Source organism: Trichomonascus vanleenenianus (genome assembly GCF_965637985.1).
Source record: "Trichomonascus vanleenenianus strain CLIB 3782 genome assembly, contig: TRVA0_011S, whole genome shotgun sequence".
NCBI classification, from domain to species: domain Eukaryota; kingdom Fungi; phylum Ascomycota; class Dipodascomycetes; order Dipodascales; family Trichomonascaceae; genus Blastobotrys; species Blastobotrys vanleenenianus.
The window spans coordinates 20783-41049 of NW_027481876.1; the positions used below are offsets into that span (position 1 = coordinate 20783).

At 50.7% G+C, this 20267-nt stretch overlaps 9 protein-coding genes across 9 annotated transcripts; 4 read left to right on the top strand and 5 right to left on the bottom strand.

Moving 5' to 3' along the window:
- Window positions 1-294: 294 nt before the first annotated feature.
- TRVA0_011S00342 (PRP38 family protein) lies at window positions 295-885 on the bottom strand (the record flags this gene model as incomplete). The annotated part of the gene is made up of 1 exon (XM_076683795.1): window positions 295-885. One exon carries the CDS (start codon window positions 883-885, stop codon window positions 295-297), a length of 591 nt encoding a protein of 196 aa, XP_076541842.1.
- Window positions 886-1729: 844 nt separating this feature from the next.
- ARG8 (aspartate aminotransferase family protein) lies at window positions 1730-3049 on the bottom strand (the record flags this gene model as incomplete). Its single annotated transcript, XM_076683796.1, has 2 exons — window positions 1730-2926; window positions 3011-3049. The coding sequence occupies 2 exons, from the start codon at window positions 3047-3049 to the stop codon at window positions 1730-1732; spliced, it is 1236 nt and encodes a 411-aa protein (XP_076541843.1).
- A 338-nt stretch (window positions 3050-3387) lies between these two features.
- MRPL25 (mitochondrial 54S ribosomal protein mL59 MRPL25) lies at window positions 3388-3984 on the top strand (the record flags this gene model as incomplete). The annotated part of the gene is made up of 1 exon (XM_076683797.1): window positions 3388-3984. The coding sequence occupies one exon, from the start codon at window positions 3388-3390 to the stop codon at window positions 3982-3984; it is 597 nt and encodes a 198-aa protein (XP_076541844.1).
- A 211-nt stretch (window positions 3985-4195) lies between these two features.
- VNX1 (calcium/hydrogen antiporter) lies at window positions 4196-7180 on the bottom strand (the record flags this gene model as incomplete). The annotated part of the gene is made up of 1 exon (XM_076683798.1): window positions 4196-7180. One exon carries the CDS (start codon window positions 7178-7180, stop codon window positions 4196-4198), a length of 2985 nt encoding a protein of 994 aa, XP_076541845.1.
- A 1526-nt stretch (window positions 7181-8706) lies between these two features.
- KRE1 (Kre1p) lies at window positions 8707-9087 on the top strand (the record flags this gene model as incomplete). The annotated part of the gene is made up of 2 exons (XM_076683799.1): window positions 8707-8770; window positions 8828-9087. 2 exons carry the CDS (start codon window positions 8707-8709, stop codon window positions 9085-9087), a joined length of 324 nt encoding a protein of 107 aa, XP_076541846.1.
- A 695-nt stretch (window positions 9088-9782) lies between these two features.
- TRVA0_011S00452 (uncharacterized protein) lies at window positions 9783-10709 on the top strand (the record flags this gene model as incomplete). Its single annotated transcript, XM_076683800.1, has 1 exon — window positions 9783-10709. One exon carries the CDS (start codon window positions 9783-9785, stop codon window positions 10707-10709), a length of 927 nt encoding a protein of 308 aa, XP_076541847.1.
- Window positions 10710-10888: 179 nt separating this feature from the next.
- Window positions 10889-14832, bottom strand: TRVA0_011S00474 (uncharacterized protein; the record flags this gene model as incomplete). The annotated part of the gene is made up of 2 exons (XM_076683801.1): window positions 10889-13309; window positions 13357-14832. 2 exons carry the CDS (start codon window positions 14830-14832, stop codon window positions 10889-10891), a joined length of 3897 nt encoding a protein of 1298 aa, XP_076541848.1.
- An 855-nt stretch (window positions 14833-15687) lies between these two features.
- Window positions 15688-16353, bottom strand: CDC33 (eukaryotic translation initiation factor 4E; the record flags this gene model as incomplete). Its single annotated transcript, XM_076683802.1, has 1 exon — window positions 15688-16353. The coding sequence occupies one exon, from the start codon at window positions 16351-16353 to the stop codon at window positions 15688-15690; it is 666 nt and encodes a 221-aa protein (XP_076541849.1).
- Window positions 16354-16962: 609 nt separating this feature from the next.
- TRVA0_011S00518 (uncharacterized protein) lies at window positions 16963-18021 on the top strand (the record flags this gene model as incomplete). The annotated part of the gene is made up of 2 exons (XM_076683803.1): window positions 16963-17187; window positions 17374-18021. 2 exons carry the CDS (start codon window positions 16963-16965, stop codon window positions 18019-18021), a joined length of 873 nt encoding a protein of 290 aa, XP_076541850.1.
- Window positions 18022-20267: the final 2246 nt, after the last annotated feature.

The following is a 20267-nucleotide window of genomic DNA, read 5'->3' on the forward strand; positions in this document are numbered from 1 at the left end:
CAGTCAATACTCCTTGATGAAAAAAAAGGATAGCATAGATCAATGGATAGTCAATGACTACCCTCACTACAGTAGCAAAACAGTCGTAATGCTCCATAATGAATACTCCCCAATAGTGAATACTCCCCAATGATAAGTATCTCAATGAATAGTACGCCTCAACAGTAAAGGCTCCTCAATGATAGCACTTCTCCATGGATATAGTCAATGATTAGTCCGTACTCAATAATAGACAAACCCAACCTTTTCAATTGCAAGGATCCAATAAATAATCAAAGAGATACCAGTAATAGTTCAATCGTCGTCTTCGATTTCGCTAAGCAGCGGGCTTTCACGAGGCTCGAGTAACTCCATGTCTTCCAATTGCACTCTTGGCGGCAAACGCGGCAAAGTCGTCTCGCACACTCGAGGCTGAGTTAACAGCGAGTCCACAAACTCGTCCATGTGTGTTAGAGTCACGCCCGCCGGGCTCCGCAGACGAAGCTTGCGATAGTCTGTGAGTAGCGGCTCGAGAAGGTTATACACCTCAACTGGCTTGAAGAAAAGACGTACATAGAACGCAGCTATAGCTCTGAGGTACTTGAATTCTGTCTGGTTGAGATACTCCAAGATGATTTCACGCTCCGGCTGGAGCTGAATGAGCTTGAAAACGAGACATAGGAACGGCGTTACTTTGATATTTGAGCTGTAGTGCCCTCCTACGTAGCTTAGCTCGACTGCCCTGTCGCAAAGAGTAGCGGCGTCCAACCCAAAGCACTGCTCCTTCCAGTAACGAGACTCGAATATGCGTTCCCGTACAATCTTTTCGATAAGCAGCGCCGGGTTGATCTGATGGACCGAAGCCGCACCTTCCACTATGCCCCGATCGACTACGAAGCTTGTCATGGTCTACCAAAGATCACTTTAATTTGCTTATCTACGCTGATTTCGGTAGTTAATTACCCTCGTAAGCTGGTGGTCGTATCTGGTGGTACAGTGGCTTGGTAGGCCGGAGTTTGTAGATCGCCGGTCTCCTTAAATACACATCACTTAATCCCTCGATCTACTGTCGCAAACGACACGTCCCCCACAAATGGAGAAGAAGCAAGGCATCTGGACACGGATTAGGCACCAGTATGGTAGTGCTTCTGCAGCGCTTTCACAGCTGAACATCTCGTCGCATGAGCACGATGGGGACAGCGAGTCTGACACTGTGATCCACAACGCACTGGCCAAGTTCTACATGAATCGGGACGGCGGGACGCCCGAATGGCTTGGGGATACGCCGGGCAACCAGAACTTCAGGGCGCCATACACCAGCCGGAGTGCTAGTTCGAGCACATCGTCGGTTCCGGCCATGAGAAGCGGTACAAGAGGGTCCTCCGCGCTGCAAGATATCTATGCCAGAAGACAGCAGCATCAACAGCAGCAGCAAGCTCCTGCGCCATCGCATCCGGCACCATTGCAGACTTATAGGCCCCAGCCAGACCAGCAGGCTCCAGGGAGTCTACCGAGAGCACAAACATTCCAGCCGGATGTAGCCCAGAAGGACAGCCGATTCAAGAGTAGACTGAAAGCCAGCCGGGCGAACTGGTAATCCTTGCATATTATTTAATTTCTAATTTACCCATTACCCAGACCTCCGCGGAGCGGAGCCACGGGGGTCTGGGGGCTGGCCCCCAGAAGTTATGCAATTTACAGATTTTTATTCATTATTCAGAATGCCATGTTAACAGGAGCTTGAAGAGGGTTAGAAAGAGCTCTCGAGCTTGTCGAAACCCTCCTCGATATCCTTGAGTGGAATGTTAAGAGCTGGAATGAATCGCAGAGTGTTGGTTCCGCAAGTGATAACAACCAGCCCGTTGTCAAGACTCTTCTTGACGATGGGAGACGGGTCGGTGGTCAACTGGAGACCAAGCAGAAGACCCTTGCCCCGGATCTCAGTGACAATGCTAGGGTTCTTTTCCTTGATTCGGTTGAGTCGGTCAACAAACACGTTGTGTCGCTCTTCGACTCCCGCCAGCAGCTCCGGCGAGGAGAGCTTGCTGAGAACGTAGTCGCCGACTCGGCAGCCCAGGGGGTTACCACCGTAAGTCGTGCCGTGGTCACCGACCTTGAGCGCATCATTGACCTTGTCAGAGATCATGGTGGCGCCAATTGGGAACCCGTTGCCCAGGGCCTTAGCCATAGTGACAATGTCTGGATGGGCCTCCTGGGGAAGCCATTGGTGGGCCCACAGCTTGCCGGTTCGACCCAAGCCACACTGGATCTCGTCGTAGATGAGAACAGCGCCTACCTCCTGACACCGCTTCTTGAGAGCCACCAGGAATTCGGCAGAGGAAACGTTAATGCCTCCCTCGCCCTGGATTGGCTCGACAATAACGCCGCAGGTCTTATCGGTGACGAGAGACTCTATACTAGCAATGTCATTGATCTGGCCAACCTTGACGCCTGGCACCAGTGGGGCAAATGGCGCCTGGTATTTGGGGTTGGCTGTGACGCTTAGGGCGCCCATAGTCCGGCCATGGAAGCAGCCAGCGAAAGAGACGAGTTCGATCTTGTCATCGCTCTGCAGCCGCCCAATCTTCCGGGCGAATTTTAGTGCTGCCTCGTTAGCCTCAGTGCCGCTGTTGCACATGAACACCTTGGAGGCGTCCTTCATGCCGCCCTGGGCTTTGGTTGTTTCGACGAGGTTTTTGGAGAGTTGCAGTGTCCACTCATTGAAGAAGAGGTTCGACGCGTGAACGAGCTTCTTGCTCTGGTCAGCCAGGATTTCAGCCACTCCGGCGTCGCAATGCCCCAGCCCGTTGACTGCGATACCTGCAGAGAAGTCAATGTACTCCTTGCCAGTGCTGTCCCAGAGCCGGGAGCCCTGGCCTTTGGTGAACACAATTGGTGGTCTGGCGTAAGTAGTAGCAGCATACTGCTGGTTCGCGACCGACGAATACTACCTTTTTGTTAGCAATCTTTCAAACTAATTTCTCGAGATCAATGCTCTCTCTAATGCTCGAGATCAATCCACCACACTCACCAGTCGCTTGGACCCAATACAAATCCTCTGTCGAATCATCGTCTACCGATATTACAATTACACAGGGAAAATACTATCTATTTATGCTAGCTGAATCCGCTAAAGACTCACTCTATATACCGCCAATAGAATAGATATAATACCAGCTGAAATATCAAACTTTTCAAGTCAGCTGTCCCTGTCGATTTAGTCATTGTCGGAGTCGGCTCAAAAACTTGACTAACCTGACAAGTCAAGACGCAAACGTAACTTGACCGGTTAAGCTGGAATATAACTTGAGTTAAGGTAGAGAAGCGTAACGGATCTCCGACCAACCGAGCCCTCACCAAACCTTCAATTTTTCAAGATCCAAGCGACGACCGTAGAGCCTCCAAAGAATGAAGCCGTCGCTACAGGTACTCGCACGATCAAAAGCGAAGCCATTGGCCTCGGAGATCCTCAAATCCGTAGAGATCGTCCAAGGGCGAATCGCGTCGGTCGAGCCCCAGGGCCTCCCGACCGATATGGTGAACCCATTCTTTGCGTCGCTGCCCGTTAACCTGCAGAACTTCTTCAGAAGATACCCGCCTCCTCCATACAAGACCTACGCCGACAAGCCGACTCTGACAAATGCCGAGGACGCTAACCCTTTCCTGTCTAACAGACACCCGGTCACGAAGCGGTGGAGCGCGCCAAAGTACTCTCTGAGAAGACAGTCCGACCTCTACAAAGCTGCATACCGATATGGCATCACGCACCTGCTGCCGAAGCTGGGCAACGACAAGCGGCTATACGAGGATAAGCACGAGAACAAGACGCCGGTGCGTGGCTCGCAGCAATTCAAGCTCACCAAGGGCGAGCGTACCAAAGAAACGCGAAAGGCCGAGGTCGACGACGCCGTTGCCCGTGCCGACGAGATCATCATCGCCGCCAGGGGCGCTGCATACCGACGACGGATCGAAAAAAAGAAGAACCACTCCGCTCCTTGGTTCTAATGTATTATTTAACTGTAAATATTTTTGTCACCCTACCAATGTTCTTCGAGGGCCAGCCCTCGAGCTCCCGTAGTAGGGGGCTCTGCCCCCAAACCCCCGTCTGCTCTGAACCTCCGCGGAGCGGAGCCCCAGGGGGGATTGGGGGGACTGGTCCCCCCATTAGTACTAGTAGAGTGAAATTAACGAAGGTATGACCTATATGCAAAAAATATTACAAAGGGGTGGATTGCACTTTGACGGCGAGGCTGCCGGAGTCGGGAAGGAGCTCGGCGATGAGGTCGGACATGACGAAGCCGAGCATGGCGACGAGGTAGGCGAGGATGAGGATGGAGCCCTTGAAGTAGTTGCTCTTGCCCTCGGCGTAGATGTAGCTGAACAGGAACACGCAGAGGATGACCATGAACAGGTCCCACCGCGGGAAAACCAGGGTGAACATGAAGTCGTGGATGGGTCCGCTGAGGGTCGGCGAGGTCCAGATGGAGTAGAGGACCAGGCCTGGGATTTGGAGGAGACACACCTGGAGAGCATACGCCGAACCAATCTCCATGCTCAGCGCAATGTTGCCGTTGACGGCGAAGGAGATGGCGTTGAGGAACTCGGTCGTGTTTGGAACGAGCGCAAACACAGTGATACCCAGCAGCTTGGGGCTGATCTTGAAGTTTTGTAACACCACGTCCACCGTATCGACAAGGATCTCAGCGATAATGGCATAGAGCCAAGTAGCACCTAGCAGAATGATGGTCGACTTTCGTCGGCTCCAATTGGGCGCATCGTGGCCGCCACCAGCTTCTTCTTCGTGCTTGACGGGCACGCCGGCCTCCTGAATGGTAACGTGCTTGCTAGGGTGCGGTAAGTCAGGGACCGCCGTCACAGGAAGGGTGTAGTGTACCGGGGGCAGTATCGGAGTCGGCGCGCTGGACGAATTGGCCGCAGAGTGTATGACACGGTGAGTCCGTGGGTCCACAGCAGCCACGACCGTAGTACCAGTGGTAGCTGGAGCAGTAGTAGTAGTCGGTGGGAGCTCGGAGACGGTGGGGGTCGTCCAAATCATGGCGGCGTGGGTCCTCAGTGTGAACCACAGACCGATAATGTACGCGACAAACAGCAGAATGGCACAAATGTACGAGAAGGGCTGGATGATCTTCGTATACAGAGTGTCCGCCTCGAGTGGGACCTGGAAGAGCTGGCACCGTCGGCATGAATCCGACAGGTCCTGGCATGGCCGACATCGCATCTCGTACGTTCCGTAAATCTGATAGAAGATAGTTGGAGCAAAGGCGCCGATCACGGCGAAGATGAGCATAGTCGACGAGACGCCCGCCGAACGGGGGTTGTACCGCTGCGTCTTACGCTTGATAGCTCCGGCACACATGGAGAGGCCCGGCATAAGCAGAACACCGGCGAGGATGGAACCGACAATGGATCCTTCTACCAGATCGCCTTTACCCTGACTCAATGCTACGGCGTAGAGGAACACTTCTACAATAGTCGAGAAGAACGCGTTGATAGCCGCACCCATGCCCATGGAGGATTGCGCCGAAATAGAAGCTACAGCCTGGCCAATGAAGTATGCCAGCGGCACAACCGAGAGAAGACTCAGCGTGAACGCCGTAGCTGGAGACGTAATCACCCCGCCAATCCCCAAAGTCTCGTAGAGCACGAAATAGTCGAAAATGACAAATACAACAGCGAACATGAGGTTGATGAAGAAAATATTGGTCCCGTCGACGGTGTACTTGTAGTAGTTCCAGCCCAGAGCCCGGTAGGTACACAGCAGCACAGAAGATGACTCTGCAGCCGGCAGCATAGCGTACGACTTGGCAGGCTTGAACTTGAGAGCCAGCGGGTGGCGTCGCAACTGGTCGGCGAGGATTGATGTCACCTTGGCCATGGGGATGGAGAACACTCCAAGCCAGCATACCAGCGAGATAAGGTACAAAAGCGGCGCAATAGCCACGTAGTACCATACAAAGAACATGATGCGCCCTACGGTCCATTTGCCACGTCCAAACAGCCGCCGCTTCTTGCGGAAATCGCTTGATGGGCTGCTGTCGTCGAGCAGCGGCTGGGTTTCGGAGGAGGACACCCCTGCTGTTTCTTCACTCTCATAGTTGTTGTTCGGGTTATTTGTGTTGGTCATATCATCTCGCGAGTTGGAAGAGGTCTTACGCGAAGGCTCGAAGAAGAGTCGCCCGTATTCCACGTCTCCAGCCTGCCATCGCCGGTACTCGGCCAGGCTGCGCCCCTCGCCAAGGTCCTCGTGCAGGTAATCCTCGTCCTGAACAAGCTCAATGAACTTGCCAAACGGAGACCACAAATAGGTACCCAGAGAGAACAGCTTGCGCCCGTAAACCCGTGCCGAGGGGCTCCAAAACAGCAGCATACAGCTCGCAGAGGCCACGGTACACACAGCTAACAATAAAAATCCAAACAAAATCGTCCACAGCGCATTACCGAACATGACTGGCCAGGTGACCGACTTGCCCGGCGTCGAGTGGATGTCCCCTTCGGCGATTTTCTGAACGGATCGCATCTTCTTGTAAATGGCAGGCTTCCACAGTTTGATACCAAACGGGTGAGTAGTGTTAATGGCATCCTGGCGCTCTCTGAGGGTGAACGTCTCCACACTTGTCACCGATTGGACGTCGCTATTGTCAATTTCATCACCGTGCTCTCTCTCGCGCTCATCTACATGCGGCCTTCGCTCCTCTTCTGTCTCTGCCTCCTCCACGGTATTATCCTCTGCGTAATCCATCTCGGCTTCATGTTCGAGCTCTATCGCGGCGTCCAGCTCGTCTCCACCGGCATTGTCGTCCTCAATGAGCTCGTTAATCAGCTCGCTGCGCCGGCGCCGCACTACATGCGGCTCACCCCCCGGCGTTACTGGCGAACCGGTGGCCCCGGCGGGCGAGCCCTTGGCCCGTGCTCGTGCCCTCCGCCGCTTGTTCTCCTTGAGGCCATCCGTGTAACCCTCAAAGTACTCCCTTTCGAGATCAGCTTCGATCTCCTCTTCGTAGTCGTCCGTCGAGAACTGGAATCGCCCCGTACGGTCACTGGCGCGCCATCGTAGCGTCGGCCGGTTCCCAGGCGAAGATGATGTACTCGTGACTGCCAGATTCGTGCTCGACGGCAATCGAATGTTGACCGGAGCCCGTTTTTTCTGCGACGACGACGACTGCCTGGGGTGCTCCGACATTATTATACACTCTCCAGTAAATCAATGGTGGGTCGCAAATCACTCTAGCTTCGTCTCCTCTGGATCTACCAAAGCCCTTTTACTTCTTCTTTTGGTACCGTTACCCTCTGATGGTACCGTTAGAAGTGATTTCGTTTTCACGGAATAATTCGTCGAAATGGCGAGTGGTGGTGGTGTGTGTGGGAGCCCGCACTAATGTCTTGTGTCGGCGATAGGGAGCGAACCCTGCACCGGACCCTTCGATCCAACCACAGCCGGGCCATTACCCACACCCCCCAACCATCCACGATTCCTCTCGTAGGCTCCCATAGCACCCTATAGCTCCCGTAGCTTCACGTCAGCTTCTCTTTTCCAAACTCGCTCTGATTTTGATCCATAACTGATTTAATGGATCTAGTTCAGGGGCTTATAGAAAAAAAAAATAGGGGGCTGGTCAATATATCTCCGATGGAAAAGCATTGTTACATCACGTAAATCGATCACCTCGGTCGAACTCATCGCGGGCCTTTAGTCCTGAGGGCCAGCCCCCAGACCCCCGTAGCTCCGCTTCGCGGAGGGTCCTCAACGAACTTGCTAATTCCCAGAGCCTGTAAGTCCAAGACCCCGGAGGATTCTGGTATAGGCAGCTGCCATTTCGTTCTGTGAGAGTTTGGGGAGGAGAATATGTCATTGATCCACAAGAACGGGCTATATAATATACCTACTAGTGTCCCCTCTTGTTGGGCAACCAATAGGAAGCAACCTCCAGTCCATAATTGTTGCTCTCCCGAAGCATCAGTGACAGCATCACACTATGCAGTTCGCCGTCATACTATTTTTGTCCAGTCCATGTAATATTAATAATTAAACGTTAACGGCTAATCAAAGTGAAAAGAGCCCAATGGCCAGAGCTTATCGATGCCAAGGCTACCATCCGCTACACGGGTACGCACAGACACCTCTGCGGCTGGTCAACTACGTATACATAGTGCGCGCGCAGGCGCTATACGAAAGTGGCCATATGCGACAATTGAAAAACCTGAAATGAGACTTGTACCTGCCAGAATAGCCACAATATAGTATTACTTTTGTACTCTCTATTCCTGTATGATCCTCCGCGAAGCGGAGCTACGGGGGTCTGGGGGCTGGCCCCCAGGTGGTCAGAGCACTCCAATTAATTAAAAGGTACCCCGTAGTAGCTTTAAAGTACAATGATGGGTGACAGGGGAAAGGTGCATAAATATAGCATCAGCATCGCCACACCCTCGTTTAGAGACTACGCAAAAGGCGGTGGGTTGAAAACGATACTAATGAGTGGTGCCGTACTTATGACGGAGTAAAGCGCTGCAAGGTACCGTCGGATCTGGGCTGTCGCACCCCAGGGTTTTAGATCTGTTTTAGCCAAAAACGGTAGGTGTTGAACGGGGCAGGTGGCTGCTGCGTTCCATTGGGAAGGTGTGATCCGCATTTTTCAATAATTTATATATATACTTTGGAGATTGCGTTTTTGCTTGCTTGTCGACACTATTGATAGAGTAGGAGATAAAATGGTCGTTCGATGGATGCTGAGGATTTTCGTGGTGCTGGTCGTCACGACACTGGGCGTAGAGGGTGAGTAACTTCCTATTATATGTGGAGGGTGTTTTCGCTAACGTGTTTATATTCTAGGAGCTATTGATCGAATTACAAAAACGTCTACGGGTGTCAAGTCGACCCCGACGTATCCAGTTACTAATACGGTTATGCAGTATACTACGACGCTAGCTGGTGGAGGAGTTCAGGTCGTCACTACGACCTACGAGCAAAAGTTCACGACGCCCTATTCGACACTGTATACGCCTTCGCAGGGCACAATTGGCCTAGGCACTATTAAAGGGACAGTTGGAACGCCTAAGCCAGACCGGATTATCACCGTGACCCACTACTAATTTACCTATACGTATTAATGATTGTGACGATTTATGGCTTTTGAATGTCGTAGACCTCCGCGAAGCGGAGCCACGGGGGTTTGGGGGCTGGCCCCCAAGTATACCACTGTCGATATATGGGACGGAACGGTGCATGTACGACGCAGGGCGGTTGTTACTGAGCCAACGATGGCATCTAACGCAGGTGGTAACACTACTAGTCGCACTTGAACACCACGACAGCCACGATACTCGTTAGAGATCGGATATATTCTTTGGGTAACTTTACTGAAGCCACTCAATTAGGGGATTTAAATATTTAGACCTGTTGAGCCTGTAGGATGAACCATCGAGAGTAGTAATGGATATTGTTTAGGCTGATAGCCCATGCAGACCTAACTATAATGCCAGGCTGTTGGACCCATGCGGCTGTTAATAGGTGATATATCATTAGCATGCGTACGGACTACAGCAGTGCTGTGATTGCAATTGATTCATATATATATACTCTGGATGATCCCCTCTTTCCCTCAAATCCACCGTGCTACGGCAGCTACCCGTGATTGTGTCGTCTGACCCACTAATAGAGCTATCTATCGCCAAATCATTTGCATATTATTAGCGAAGCATAGGATCATTAGCATTAGTGAAGCGCTGGAATAGTGGAGATGCTTAACGAGTTGCCGTCTTCGCCTCCACAGACCCCGGTCGCAGGCATGAAGCCTAACACTAGCATCATTGACACCTCCTTTGACAGCACCCTTTGCATCACGCCCAGGCGCACGCTGTTCGATGGAATAACCATCAAAATTGAAGGCCAGGGGGAGGTGATGATGGGCTCTACTCCTCCGACCTCTCCTGTATTGGCACTGGAGTCCGACGATGCATTGAAAGACGAAATTGATCTCGAGCTTGATCTCGAGGAAGAGATTCCAGGGTACAACAGCCGCCTATCACTCTCGAGCTCCGGCAATGATCCCCTTTCAACCCCGCAGCCCCGTTACTCGGCGACTCCAGCCGCTAGAAGCTCCCCGAGATATAGAGTGGAGAAGCCCTCAGCCGTCAAGCACAGGCTGAGGTTCATGCCCCCTTGGGTGCCAATGCCTCCGGCCAAAGGAAACCGGTGGTGCGAACGTGACGACTACATCATCTCTGTGCTCAAAGAAGCCTACGACTTCCCCTGGAGACGCATTGCCACCTTCATCGACAACCGTCACTCGTGGCAGGCGGTCCAAATGCGGTACCTGCGGACGCTCAAGAACCGCAACCAGCTGTTCAATGCAGAGGAGAGCAAGCGGTTCTTGGTGTGTCTCAAGAGAGACTGGGAGACGCGGTTCCATCGAATTGCTTGCGAAATGGGCAATGGGTTCTCAGTCAAGCGTTGTATCAAACACGCATTTGCTGTCATTGGAATGCCTGAACTCGCCGGACCTGTATTCAATAGTCATGACGCCAATAGCAATAGCGGCGGGCGCTTCAACGCCAATGGCCTCGCTGTACCAGCGTGCGAGCACAGCTTTCCTGAACTTGACGACAAATCTGAGCTCCCCGAGAGTGCTATTAAGCTGCTAGAGGGATTCATTTCGACTGATATTGAAGCACTGGCGTCAATGTATCTGCTCCCCAAGCAGTTGGTCGAGTAGTTCTTTTCTTCCGCCCCTGGCTATATTCTTCATCATAGCTCATATTTCCAATTGCATCTTTATCCACTTGTAATCCCTTTCTGTGTCATTGGTTAGACATTGCTAGTCGTTCATTTTTTCTTTAGCTCATTAATAATAAAGTACATTAGTAATCTACAGGGTCATAAAATATTCTAACATCAATGAGATCGTAACGTATCCATGCCGAGTTTAAGACGATTCAGCTTCAACACACCGTAGGCAATGGCCCGGTAGATGATAACCGCAGCTGCTAGAGCAGCAAAATATTTCGGGACACTCACAGTAAGGCCATAGGTTTCAAGTACTTTGTCACCGGTGCCAAATTGACAGGTGCCATCAGCCTGGATCGGTTGGCCATCGCAGTCAAAAGTTGTGTTTTCAAGCGCGAGGTTGATCAAGGGAATGATACTATACTTCAAAGGGCTGATATAATTAATTCCCTTTAAGAACCCGGGCATCTGTAATGACAGAATACCGGCCATTATACAGCCAACTGCAATCACCACCGAAACAACATTAACAGCAAATCCCTCATGAAGGAATAACGTGTTGAAAATGATGCCAATTGATTCTCCGCAGTTGACCATGGCAAAGGCCGCATATGCAGTACCGAAAAACATCGCTGGCGTTCGACGCACACCGGTAATAATGGTCAAAAAGACCGAGAATATGAACGACGTCACGACTTCAAAGGGGACTTCAAGAGTAGTGTAGACTGCAAAGAACGCAAAAACACCATAGACATTGTCGTCATACTCCCGATAAAATACCGACCTATTACTAGGGTAAACCGCCATATTGACCAGCATGCCAACAAAGTACAGGGCGGTAGTTTGCTGAACCAGGCCAAGCCGATTGGTTACACCAAACGTGGCATTGTCTTTCATCGGGGCAAAATAGAGACAGTAGATAATACCAATGCCAACAACTTGCATGATTCGAGCGACAATCATCTGAGGGTTTCTGAAAAAGCCCAATGCGCTTCTGCTCAACAAGATGTAATATGCTTGAATAGTAGGCGCCTGCTTTCGTAGGTACGAGTGAAATTCAGCTGGTAGCGCTGCCTCTAGCGGTGTGTCTATGGCTGCAGAACGCTCTTTCTGAACTGCTACCCAATTATTGAGCAAGAATTCGACTCTTTTGCGAGACTCGGCTTCCTTCCACTCAGCTTGTAAATTGACAGAGACGAGATCCAATACATGATCAGACGGGTTCGTAAGCAAAGGACAGGGGTGTCCCAACGATGCAAAATAATCGAGCATTTCGGTGCTGTGGCCATTGTAAGCAACTCGCCCTCCTCTAGCTAGAAGAAGAATATTGCCAAAGTGCGCAAACAAATCGGATCGTGGTTGATGGATCGTGCATATGACCGTTCTTCCTTCGGCTGCCAATGCAGACAAGACTTGAAGAATGGAGGCGGCAGTAAAACTATCCAATCCAGAAGTAGGCTCATCAAGAAGAAGGACTTTGGGATCGTTCAAAAGTTGTACGCAAATAGTAACTCGTCTTTTTTCACCACCAGAAATTCCTTTAAGGAACTCATCGCCTATCATAGTGTCGGCGCAGTCCCTCAATCCCATCTTCAAAATGATCTCATCTGCTCTTGCTCGTTTCTGGCTTCTCGACATGTGGTCGGGCAGACGCAGATATGCGGAATAGTACAAAGTCTCCCTCACAGTCAAGGTTGGCAGAAGACCTTCATCGTCCTGAGTCACAAACGAGCAGATCGACTGAACAACTGACCGCGAGGGGATCTTATTATTGAACACCACCTCGCCGGAAGAAGTGTATTTTTGAGTAGCACTTGAATTTAGTCGTCCTGCGACCAAACTCAACAGCGAACTCTTTCCAGATCCACTGGGACCGAGAATCGCATTGATTGAACCTGGCTCAAATGTAGCAGTAATGTCTCGGAGGATCTTAATATCTTTCCTGCTCCTCCACCTGCCAATCATGAGCGGATTGCGCTTGTGAACCTCGAGTTTGATAGAGCTGAGATTGACTGTTAAGGGTGTGTGAGCAATCGAATTTGCAGTGAGAATCCTCGCGACGTCCGAGCTATTATCCCGCTTAGGATGATGTGATCTAGAAAAATTTACCGAGATCCGCAAATATTTTAGTAGCAGGCCAGCAAGTAAGTAAAAGCCGACTGCAAATGCAACATTGACTCCGAGGGGGACTGCGATCCAATTCGTCGAAAACCCGAATGAGTCAAGAATCTCCTCACCTGTGTACGGTAGGCACTCGGGACTGTTTGCAGGGAATGGGCAATCGCCAATGAATCCTGTGAACTGATTTGACATGAGGGTGCCAAAGCTGTAATACACATAGGCGATCCATTTGGTCCACCTCACATATACGGGCATGTGGTTCGCATTGACGAAGAACCCGCAGGCCATTGACTGCAAGGTGTACCCAAGATTACCAACCAGGGATGCTTTGGTGAAGTCACGCGAAATGCTCGCTGACAGGGTCGCGAACGCCATCGCAATGTGGTGACTAATAAGATTACTGGCGAAAAAAATGAAAAAATACTTTGGACTGTCGGTTCGGAGACCAGCCATGTAGTAAATGATAGCCTAAAAGTGTTAGTAAAGCACTGCTCTTTTGTGAAAATATCACTTACCGAAAATATTAACGGCACATAAAGGTCTTCGGACCAGAATTTAGCCAGCCGCCGTGATAAGAGATATCCAAATACGCTGACACAGCCTTCATTGTGCTCTCGATCAAATACGTGGAGGTCTGGACCACAAAGTCTATACATCTCGTAGAGCAAGAGGAGGTAACCTTGAGCGGCAGCGGATGTATAGAGTACAGCCTCCATCGAGCGAATTCCCGCTAATGAACCGTCCAATTTGTAGAAAATCCACCCGCAAATGGTGCCCATCAGAGTGCATTCAATGAATAGACCGAGCAATCCCATGGGATCTCTAATCGATAGCAGCACAGACCGGCGGGTGAGAACGCGTATTTCCCGTAGCAATGGGGCCTTTGAGTTGGTCACGGTGTCTGATTTTTTTCCATCCGATAGAGGCGGCGCAAGGTCGCTCACTACGTCAATAGGATCGCACTTTTCAGCCTCTCTCCAGCTATCGATAAGTCGCTGAACTCTCGCCGTTGACTCTTCCTCCTGCGCGGCGGTTCTTGTGTCAATGGCAGCAAAATCAATAATGGAATCAGCGGGGTTTGATCTCTCGGGGAAATGGAACCCTAAACCCTCAAAATACTGCAGCGATTGCTGTACCCCGCCCGTATAGACGCAATTGCCTCGCGAAAGCACTGTAACGGAGTCGAAAAGGAAGAAGATGTCGGATCTCGGCTGGTGGATGCTCATAATCAGCGTCCTGCCTCGTTTTGCCAGCTGCTTGCATGTCTTGACCAACAGGTACGCAGAACTAGCGTCTAAGCCGGTAGTCGGCTCATCCAAAAATAGCACTGACGGATTCGCCAGCAGCTGAATGCCAATGCTTAATCGCCTTTTCTCTCCCCCTGAAAGTCCTTTATGTTGAGAGTCTCCCACCAAAGTGTCAGCGCATTCCTTGAGGCCCAGTTCCAAGATAATCTCTTCCACAACCTGCTTACGTTGCTCGGCAGAAGTTGATGTGGGTAAACGAAGTTCTGCAGCGTACTGCAGGGTCTCTCTACAGGTGAGTCTCGGCTGGAGGATGTCCTGCTGCAGCACATAGGCGTTCCGAATACCGCGAAGTCCGGGTTTCTTATTGTAAACGACCAGTCCCTCGACATCTAGGTCACTTGAAGACATGCGCTCGGCCATGATGTTGAGCAACGACGTCTTGCCGGACCCCGAGCCGCCTATGATCGCCATCAGCGACCCAGCGGGCACGTCAAGACTGATATTACCAAGGATCTGGGTCCGCTCAACCGCCTTAGCCCGGCCCATCGCCTTGGCAGCGCGATACTTCCACCCGCCAACGGTCGCAATGGAAGGGGGGACATCGACAGTCACGCTCAACTGTCGCACACTCACGTCCACCCTGTCTACGCTTGTCAGGGACAGGCTGTTGTGCGACGCTTGGGAGCTGGTGCGTACAAGGAGCGTGAGCCCTCCTTCTTCGTCGGAGTCCTTGCTCTTTTCCATGGCTCTAAGAGAATGTAGAATGGCAAGATTACCATGAGGCGAAGTAGAGGGGAGCCGGCCTATAAAGTAGCGATGTAAAAGCTCGGATGCACTGTTAGCCTCTAGAAAGCGGTTGTTACATATGCATGGCCAAACGGTGTGGGATGGCAATACGAGCCTCGTATTTTCACCGATCAGCGGTCCAGGCCTTGGCGCCGCAAGACTATCCCTACAAAAGACTGTATACGTGTGCATTCAATACGGTTAAATACGAGGGAGGATTTTCAGTAATACGTAGTCGAAGCGGCATTCTTTTAATACGGTAGATTAGATTCGTATTTTCCATTTTTGGAGCGATCGCTCACGACTTGCCTGAGCCTCGCCAAAGTCTATGAGAGTATTGATGTACCTGTGGGTACCGGTAGTAAAAGAACCACCAAAGTGATAGTTTTGTATTTCCAAACTGACTACTGTTCTGGTAGCACCGGTATTTTTAGCTAGCTAATGAGTAGTATAAATTAGAGTATATCAGCGTTGGTAAGGTGGGCAGCTCATCTACAAAGTATACGTGCTGTAGAGCAAACAAATACCAAAGGCATACCGGGAATAACCCCCTAGGGTACTGGAGCGACTGGTACTAAGAGATTGGAATAATAATTGAAACAACCAAGTTAGATTAGCTATTCATTCCGGAATATGTACCTCTAACAGTTAAACATGAATCAATGGCATAAAATGATTGAATATTATTTTATCTATAACCCACCGCCATTGCAATCCGGATAAACCTGGAGAGTTTTAGAGAACCAGCTCCCTCATTGAAAAGGGACAGCAAATATTAATAATAATAAAAAATAACAGAATATCACAGTACATCTATCGGGAAACATAAAACTTGTGAGTCTTAACCAGGGATTCGTCATGAGGGCTGAATTCGATGTCGTCGTTCTCGCTCAAGCCCAGTAGCTTTTTCATTCGTAGACCAAGGGGGTTAACCTTGGCCTTTTCTTTAGTCGTGGTCCAGATGTTAATTCGGTTGCCGCCTCGTCGGACGTTGATGAAGGCACCGCTAATGATCTCTTCCTCCTCGTTATCCAGCGTGCCGCCAACAATGCCAAGCAGCAGCTTCATCCACAGCTCGTCGCTTGCCGCAGCTGCTCGCTTTGGCACCATATAAGTCAGCTTGCCACCCTTGGAGTTCTGGGGATCCTCCCACTCGGGTCTGATGCCCTTCTTGAAGAACGAGCAGTCCGACTTGAGCTGCAGTTCCTGGATCTTTGGAATCGAATTAAACACCCCCCAAAACTCTTCCACTGTGGTCACCGTGACAATCTCCTTCAGCAGAGCGGACCAGTCCTCCTTTGGTGACATGGCTGGCCGCGTGTACCAGAAAGTCCACTTATGCGTCAGTGGATGCACGACAGAAAACTCCTCCACGCTGTTAAACACGGTCGGGCTGACCTCGCCGTTATTTCCTAGGCTAAGATCCTCGATCTGCTTTGCCACAGCATCCTCATTAACTCGGTTCTCTACCTCAGTCATGGTTGATTTGTTGATGTTGAAAGGTGGTACTTTTTTCCCCTGGCACTTAAATTTTTTTTTTCTCGATCACTCCGACTAGCAGTTGGGAGTTCACAACACCGCCTGTTATTATAGCCTTTAGATGAGCACTTCTTGCTACAGCTTCGTACTGATTGCGGAGTTCTATTAGGCTTAGTTTATAGCTCATGGTTGGCTGGTCAGTTCTGTTTGCTATTATAACTTTTCAATTAGCCCAGTACAACGGCTGGTGAAGTATTTAGCTTATAATCTAACGAAGCTCAACGACAACAATTCCTCGGCGGAGCCGAGCCACGGGGAGTTTGAGGGGCTGGCCCCTCAAGAACATGCTGTATCAACGTGCTGCGCCATGTTTAGCTATCTTTTTTTTCCACCTACAATTGTACACCATTGCAATATTATAACGCCGCATGAGCCGCATCACGCCGCACGCGAGAATAACCCTCGCCCGCGCGCAGTTGGGAGGAAAGGAAAATCAAAAATGGAGATGAATTTCGGGGCCACGACGAGGGCATATTAATAGAGGCCAGTGAGCATACTACACCACGACACCTCTGAGTTTGATTGAAGAAGTAATAAGATACGAAAAAGATGGTGGGAAAGGATACGGTAAAGGTCGCGGCGACAGTGATCCCAATTGTGGTATCATTGTTCACGTACGGGGTGTATAAGTTCCAAACGAAGCTTATCTATCCGTCTGATTTCCCAGAAGGGAGCCGAACGGACGTGGATACCCCCGACGAATACGGCATGCCTTACGAGGACGTGACGATTGACACCCCTGACGGCGAGAAGCTCAAGGCATTTTTGATGCTGGTAAGTGTCATTATTTCTATTTCTAGTGATTTCGTTGGGGGCCATCCCCCGGGCTGTAAATGTAACGATGTCGGCTATCTTGGTACGCATATGGGTATGGCTCAGTGTGATTTCGCCAAGAGATGCGAGATGCTACATCAATTAGATGCAAAATTAAAGAGGGAGAATGCGGCTAACGAAGTCTAGCAAGAGAAAGACGCCAGGGATCAAACCACCGTCATCATGCTGTGCCCCAATGCGGGCAATATCGGACACAGTCTCCCACTAGGACTGCAATTCTGGAGGAAAGGCTACAATGTGTTTGTGTTCTCGTATCGCGGGTACGGACTCTCTACTGGGAGCACGACTGAGGCAGGTATCAAAACCGATTGCAAAGCTGTCATGCGGTATCTTTCCGGTCACGAATGCGTGCAGAACATTGTCCTGTATGGTCGAAGCCTTGGCGGGGCTGTCGGGATTTACATGGCGTCGACGCTGTTCAAGAACAATGACGATGCGGTTCGGCTAAAGGGGATCATTCTCGAAAACACTTTTCTGTCTATTCCGCGGCTGGTTCCCACTGTTCTGCCGGTGCTGGCGCCGCTAACCTTCCTGTGCACCGAGAAATGGGAGTCCGAGGGGCTCGTGGCGAAGATCGATCAAGGCGTTCCAATGCTGTTTTTGAGCGGAGCGCAGGACGAGCTAGTGCCTCCTTCGCACATGAAAGCGCTCTTCGAGTCCTCGCAGAGTAAGAGGAAGCACTTGGAATGCTTCGAGAAGGGCCATCACAACGACACTGTGTCTCAGCCGGGGTATTGGAATGCAGTGTATGATTTCCTGCATTCGATTAATTAAAACTGGTAAAATGCTTGTATTCTGCGCACGGGTTCTGAACACGGCAATAGTAGGTCCAGGCGTCGAAGGGGCTGTACACTGTGTAGTCTATTTTGAACCCTGGTTTGGCTTGTGTGCTTTTGTGTGTCTTCGATCCATCTGTGCCTCCACACCACCCCCTTTTTTCGTCTCTGGATCTTACATCAGCATGAAGAGCCTGCACTTGACATGCGTGAGAATTGTATCCGCGGAGACGCCGACCATAGTGTTAGCGGAAGACGATTATCCTAAACGGGACATGTTGGGGCCGCCCGCTTGCGATTTGACTGGGATATTCGTGCTGCTCATTTGGTTATCTGAATCGGCCGGACGAGCTGCCGGAATCCGTTCCAGCATGACCGGCCTGACTGATGGGCAGTGTTCATATTTTGACGTATTGAGCGACTGGTCCATTGTCTAGCTGATTACGTATGATAGGACTATCGAACATTTTTAAGGGTTCGTTTACGTACGTACGTAATGGTGAGGGTACCTTCCATGGCCGATCACGAAGGCTCTGGACGCATTTTGACTTTATTATGAGCTCTACCAGTGAAGTTGAGAGATTACCCCACGAACAATGAGAGCTTGAACAATGGGATCAGATGGCGGTACCAGCTAGCGGGACCTTTTTGCCGTGGGTGCCTCAGATGTATTACCATCCAAGCTGTATGCTGTATAGGTGGCTTTTGTACTCAAGGCGTCGTTGTTTTGCCCTAGAGGGTACCGATAGTTTTTTTTGTTTTTTTTTTCGCCCTACCCATGGGCTTGGGCTACGAGGGACCCTCCATTTTGCATTGGGGGCGTCTGCACTGTACCTCAATTTGCCGTGGGTACACCTCCAATCCATTATGGAGCATTGAAATGGCCTAGATGTCGACGCGAAAGGTGGGGTAGAGAGATGGTGGACAAATATGCTTATTGAGTCGTGTTATACGGTTTCATTATAGCCTTTTTGAACTCTACTACAGTACTGTATCTGTTCGTTTATGGGCACCATCTACAGTTGCACCTACTTGCATCGGACCCTCCAATGAGAGCAGAAACGCGCGCCCTGCCGGCAGAAGTGGGCCGCCTAGCTTTACCTATCAGCATGAAAAAAGGACCTGCTGCAAAGGGCTGCTACCTGGGTGTAATTGCCAGTAGTTCACCCTCCTCGGAGAAGTACAGCAATTCCGTGCGCATTGCATTGCACCTGATCCAGCCGCACATATGGCAATTGCCGAACTGGTAAAGGTGCCGCGAGAGACAGAGGTTTCGTGCCCTGGGCCGCACTGTCCTACACAAATGTTGTGTACTGTACTACGCACGGACCACTCACACGAGCACGCATGGTTCCTGGAGGGGTATCGCAAAAAGACGGCATCTCGGCGAGTCGCCGCCTCTCAAAAGGGCATATCAGAGGAGAGATCTCAACCGAGACGAGACCGGGGACGGGTGGGCCCCTCCTAACTAACCTTCGAACATTGCAATGCCAACAGAATGGCGCAAAAAAGCAACAAACTCAAAGTATAGCACTTCATATTGCAATATTAACGGCAAAAGCAGACTTATCACCGAAGACCTATATCCGTGTGGACCTATATCACTAGGAGGACTAATGAAAAAGAATGGGCCGGACGCGATGATCGGGTTTACCGGTCGTGAGGCATGCCAATTTCTGCAAGCTACTCGGCCCGAGCTCCGATGGAGTACGCCTAAGGAAGGAGAAGGCCAATCGATTCCAGAGCAAGAGAGGGTTAAGCGATCGAAAGGAGGGAGGCATGGCCGCACTTCGGGAGAGCGGTTGCCCCGAGAAATACGACGACGCTGCGAAAAGAAACGACGACATATATTCATGCTAGAGAGAGGGGCCTCTATCACCAACGTATGTATGAAAAAAAGACGGAGCACCTTCCGAGTAAGCGCTGTAAGTTTGGCGGCGGAAGCGCAGAAGCAGCGACAAGCGAAAGCGGCGAGACGGTCATAGGCACAGCAGCAGGCGGAGAATGTTCAGATTGCCTGTAGGAAGAGGAAGACCGGCACCGGTGCTCCACTTTTGCAAAAAAAAAAAAAAAATTAAATTGGTGGTGGCAGGCTGTCTGTACTGACTGACTCTCTTCGAAGCCCGACATTGTTGGTTTATGAGCCTCTGTTTTAGGTACGACCCCCTCCAGGCCTGTCTTCAGCCAACAGGAATGCGACGTCTGAAAAAGCAACCTGCCCTGAAAAGGGTCTTTGCCTTGCAT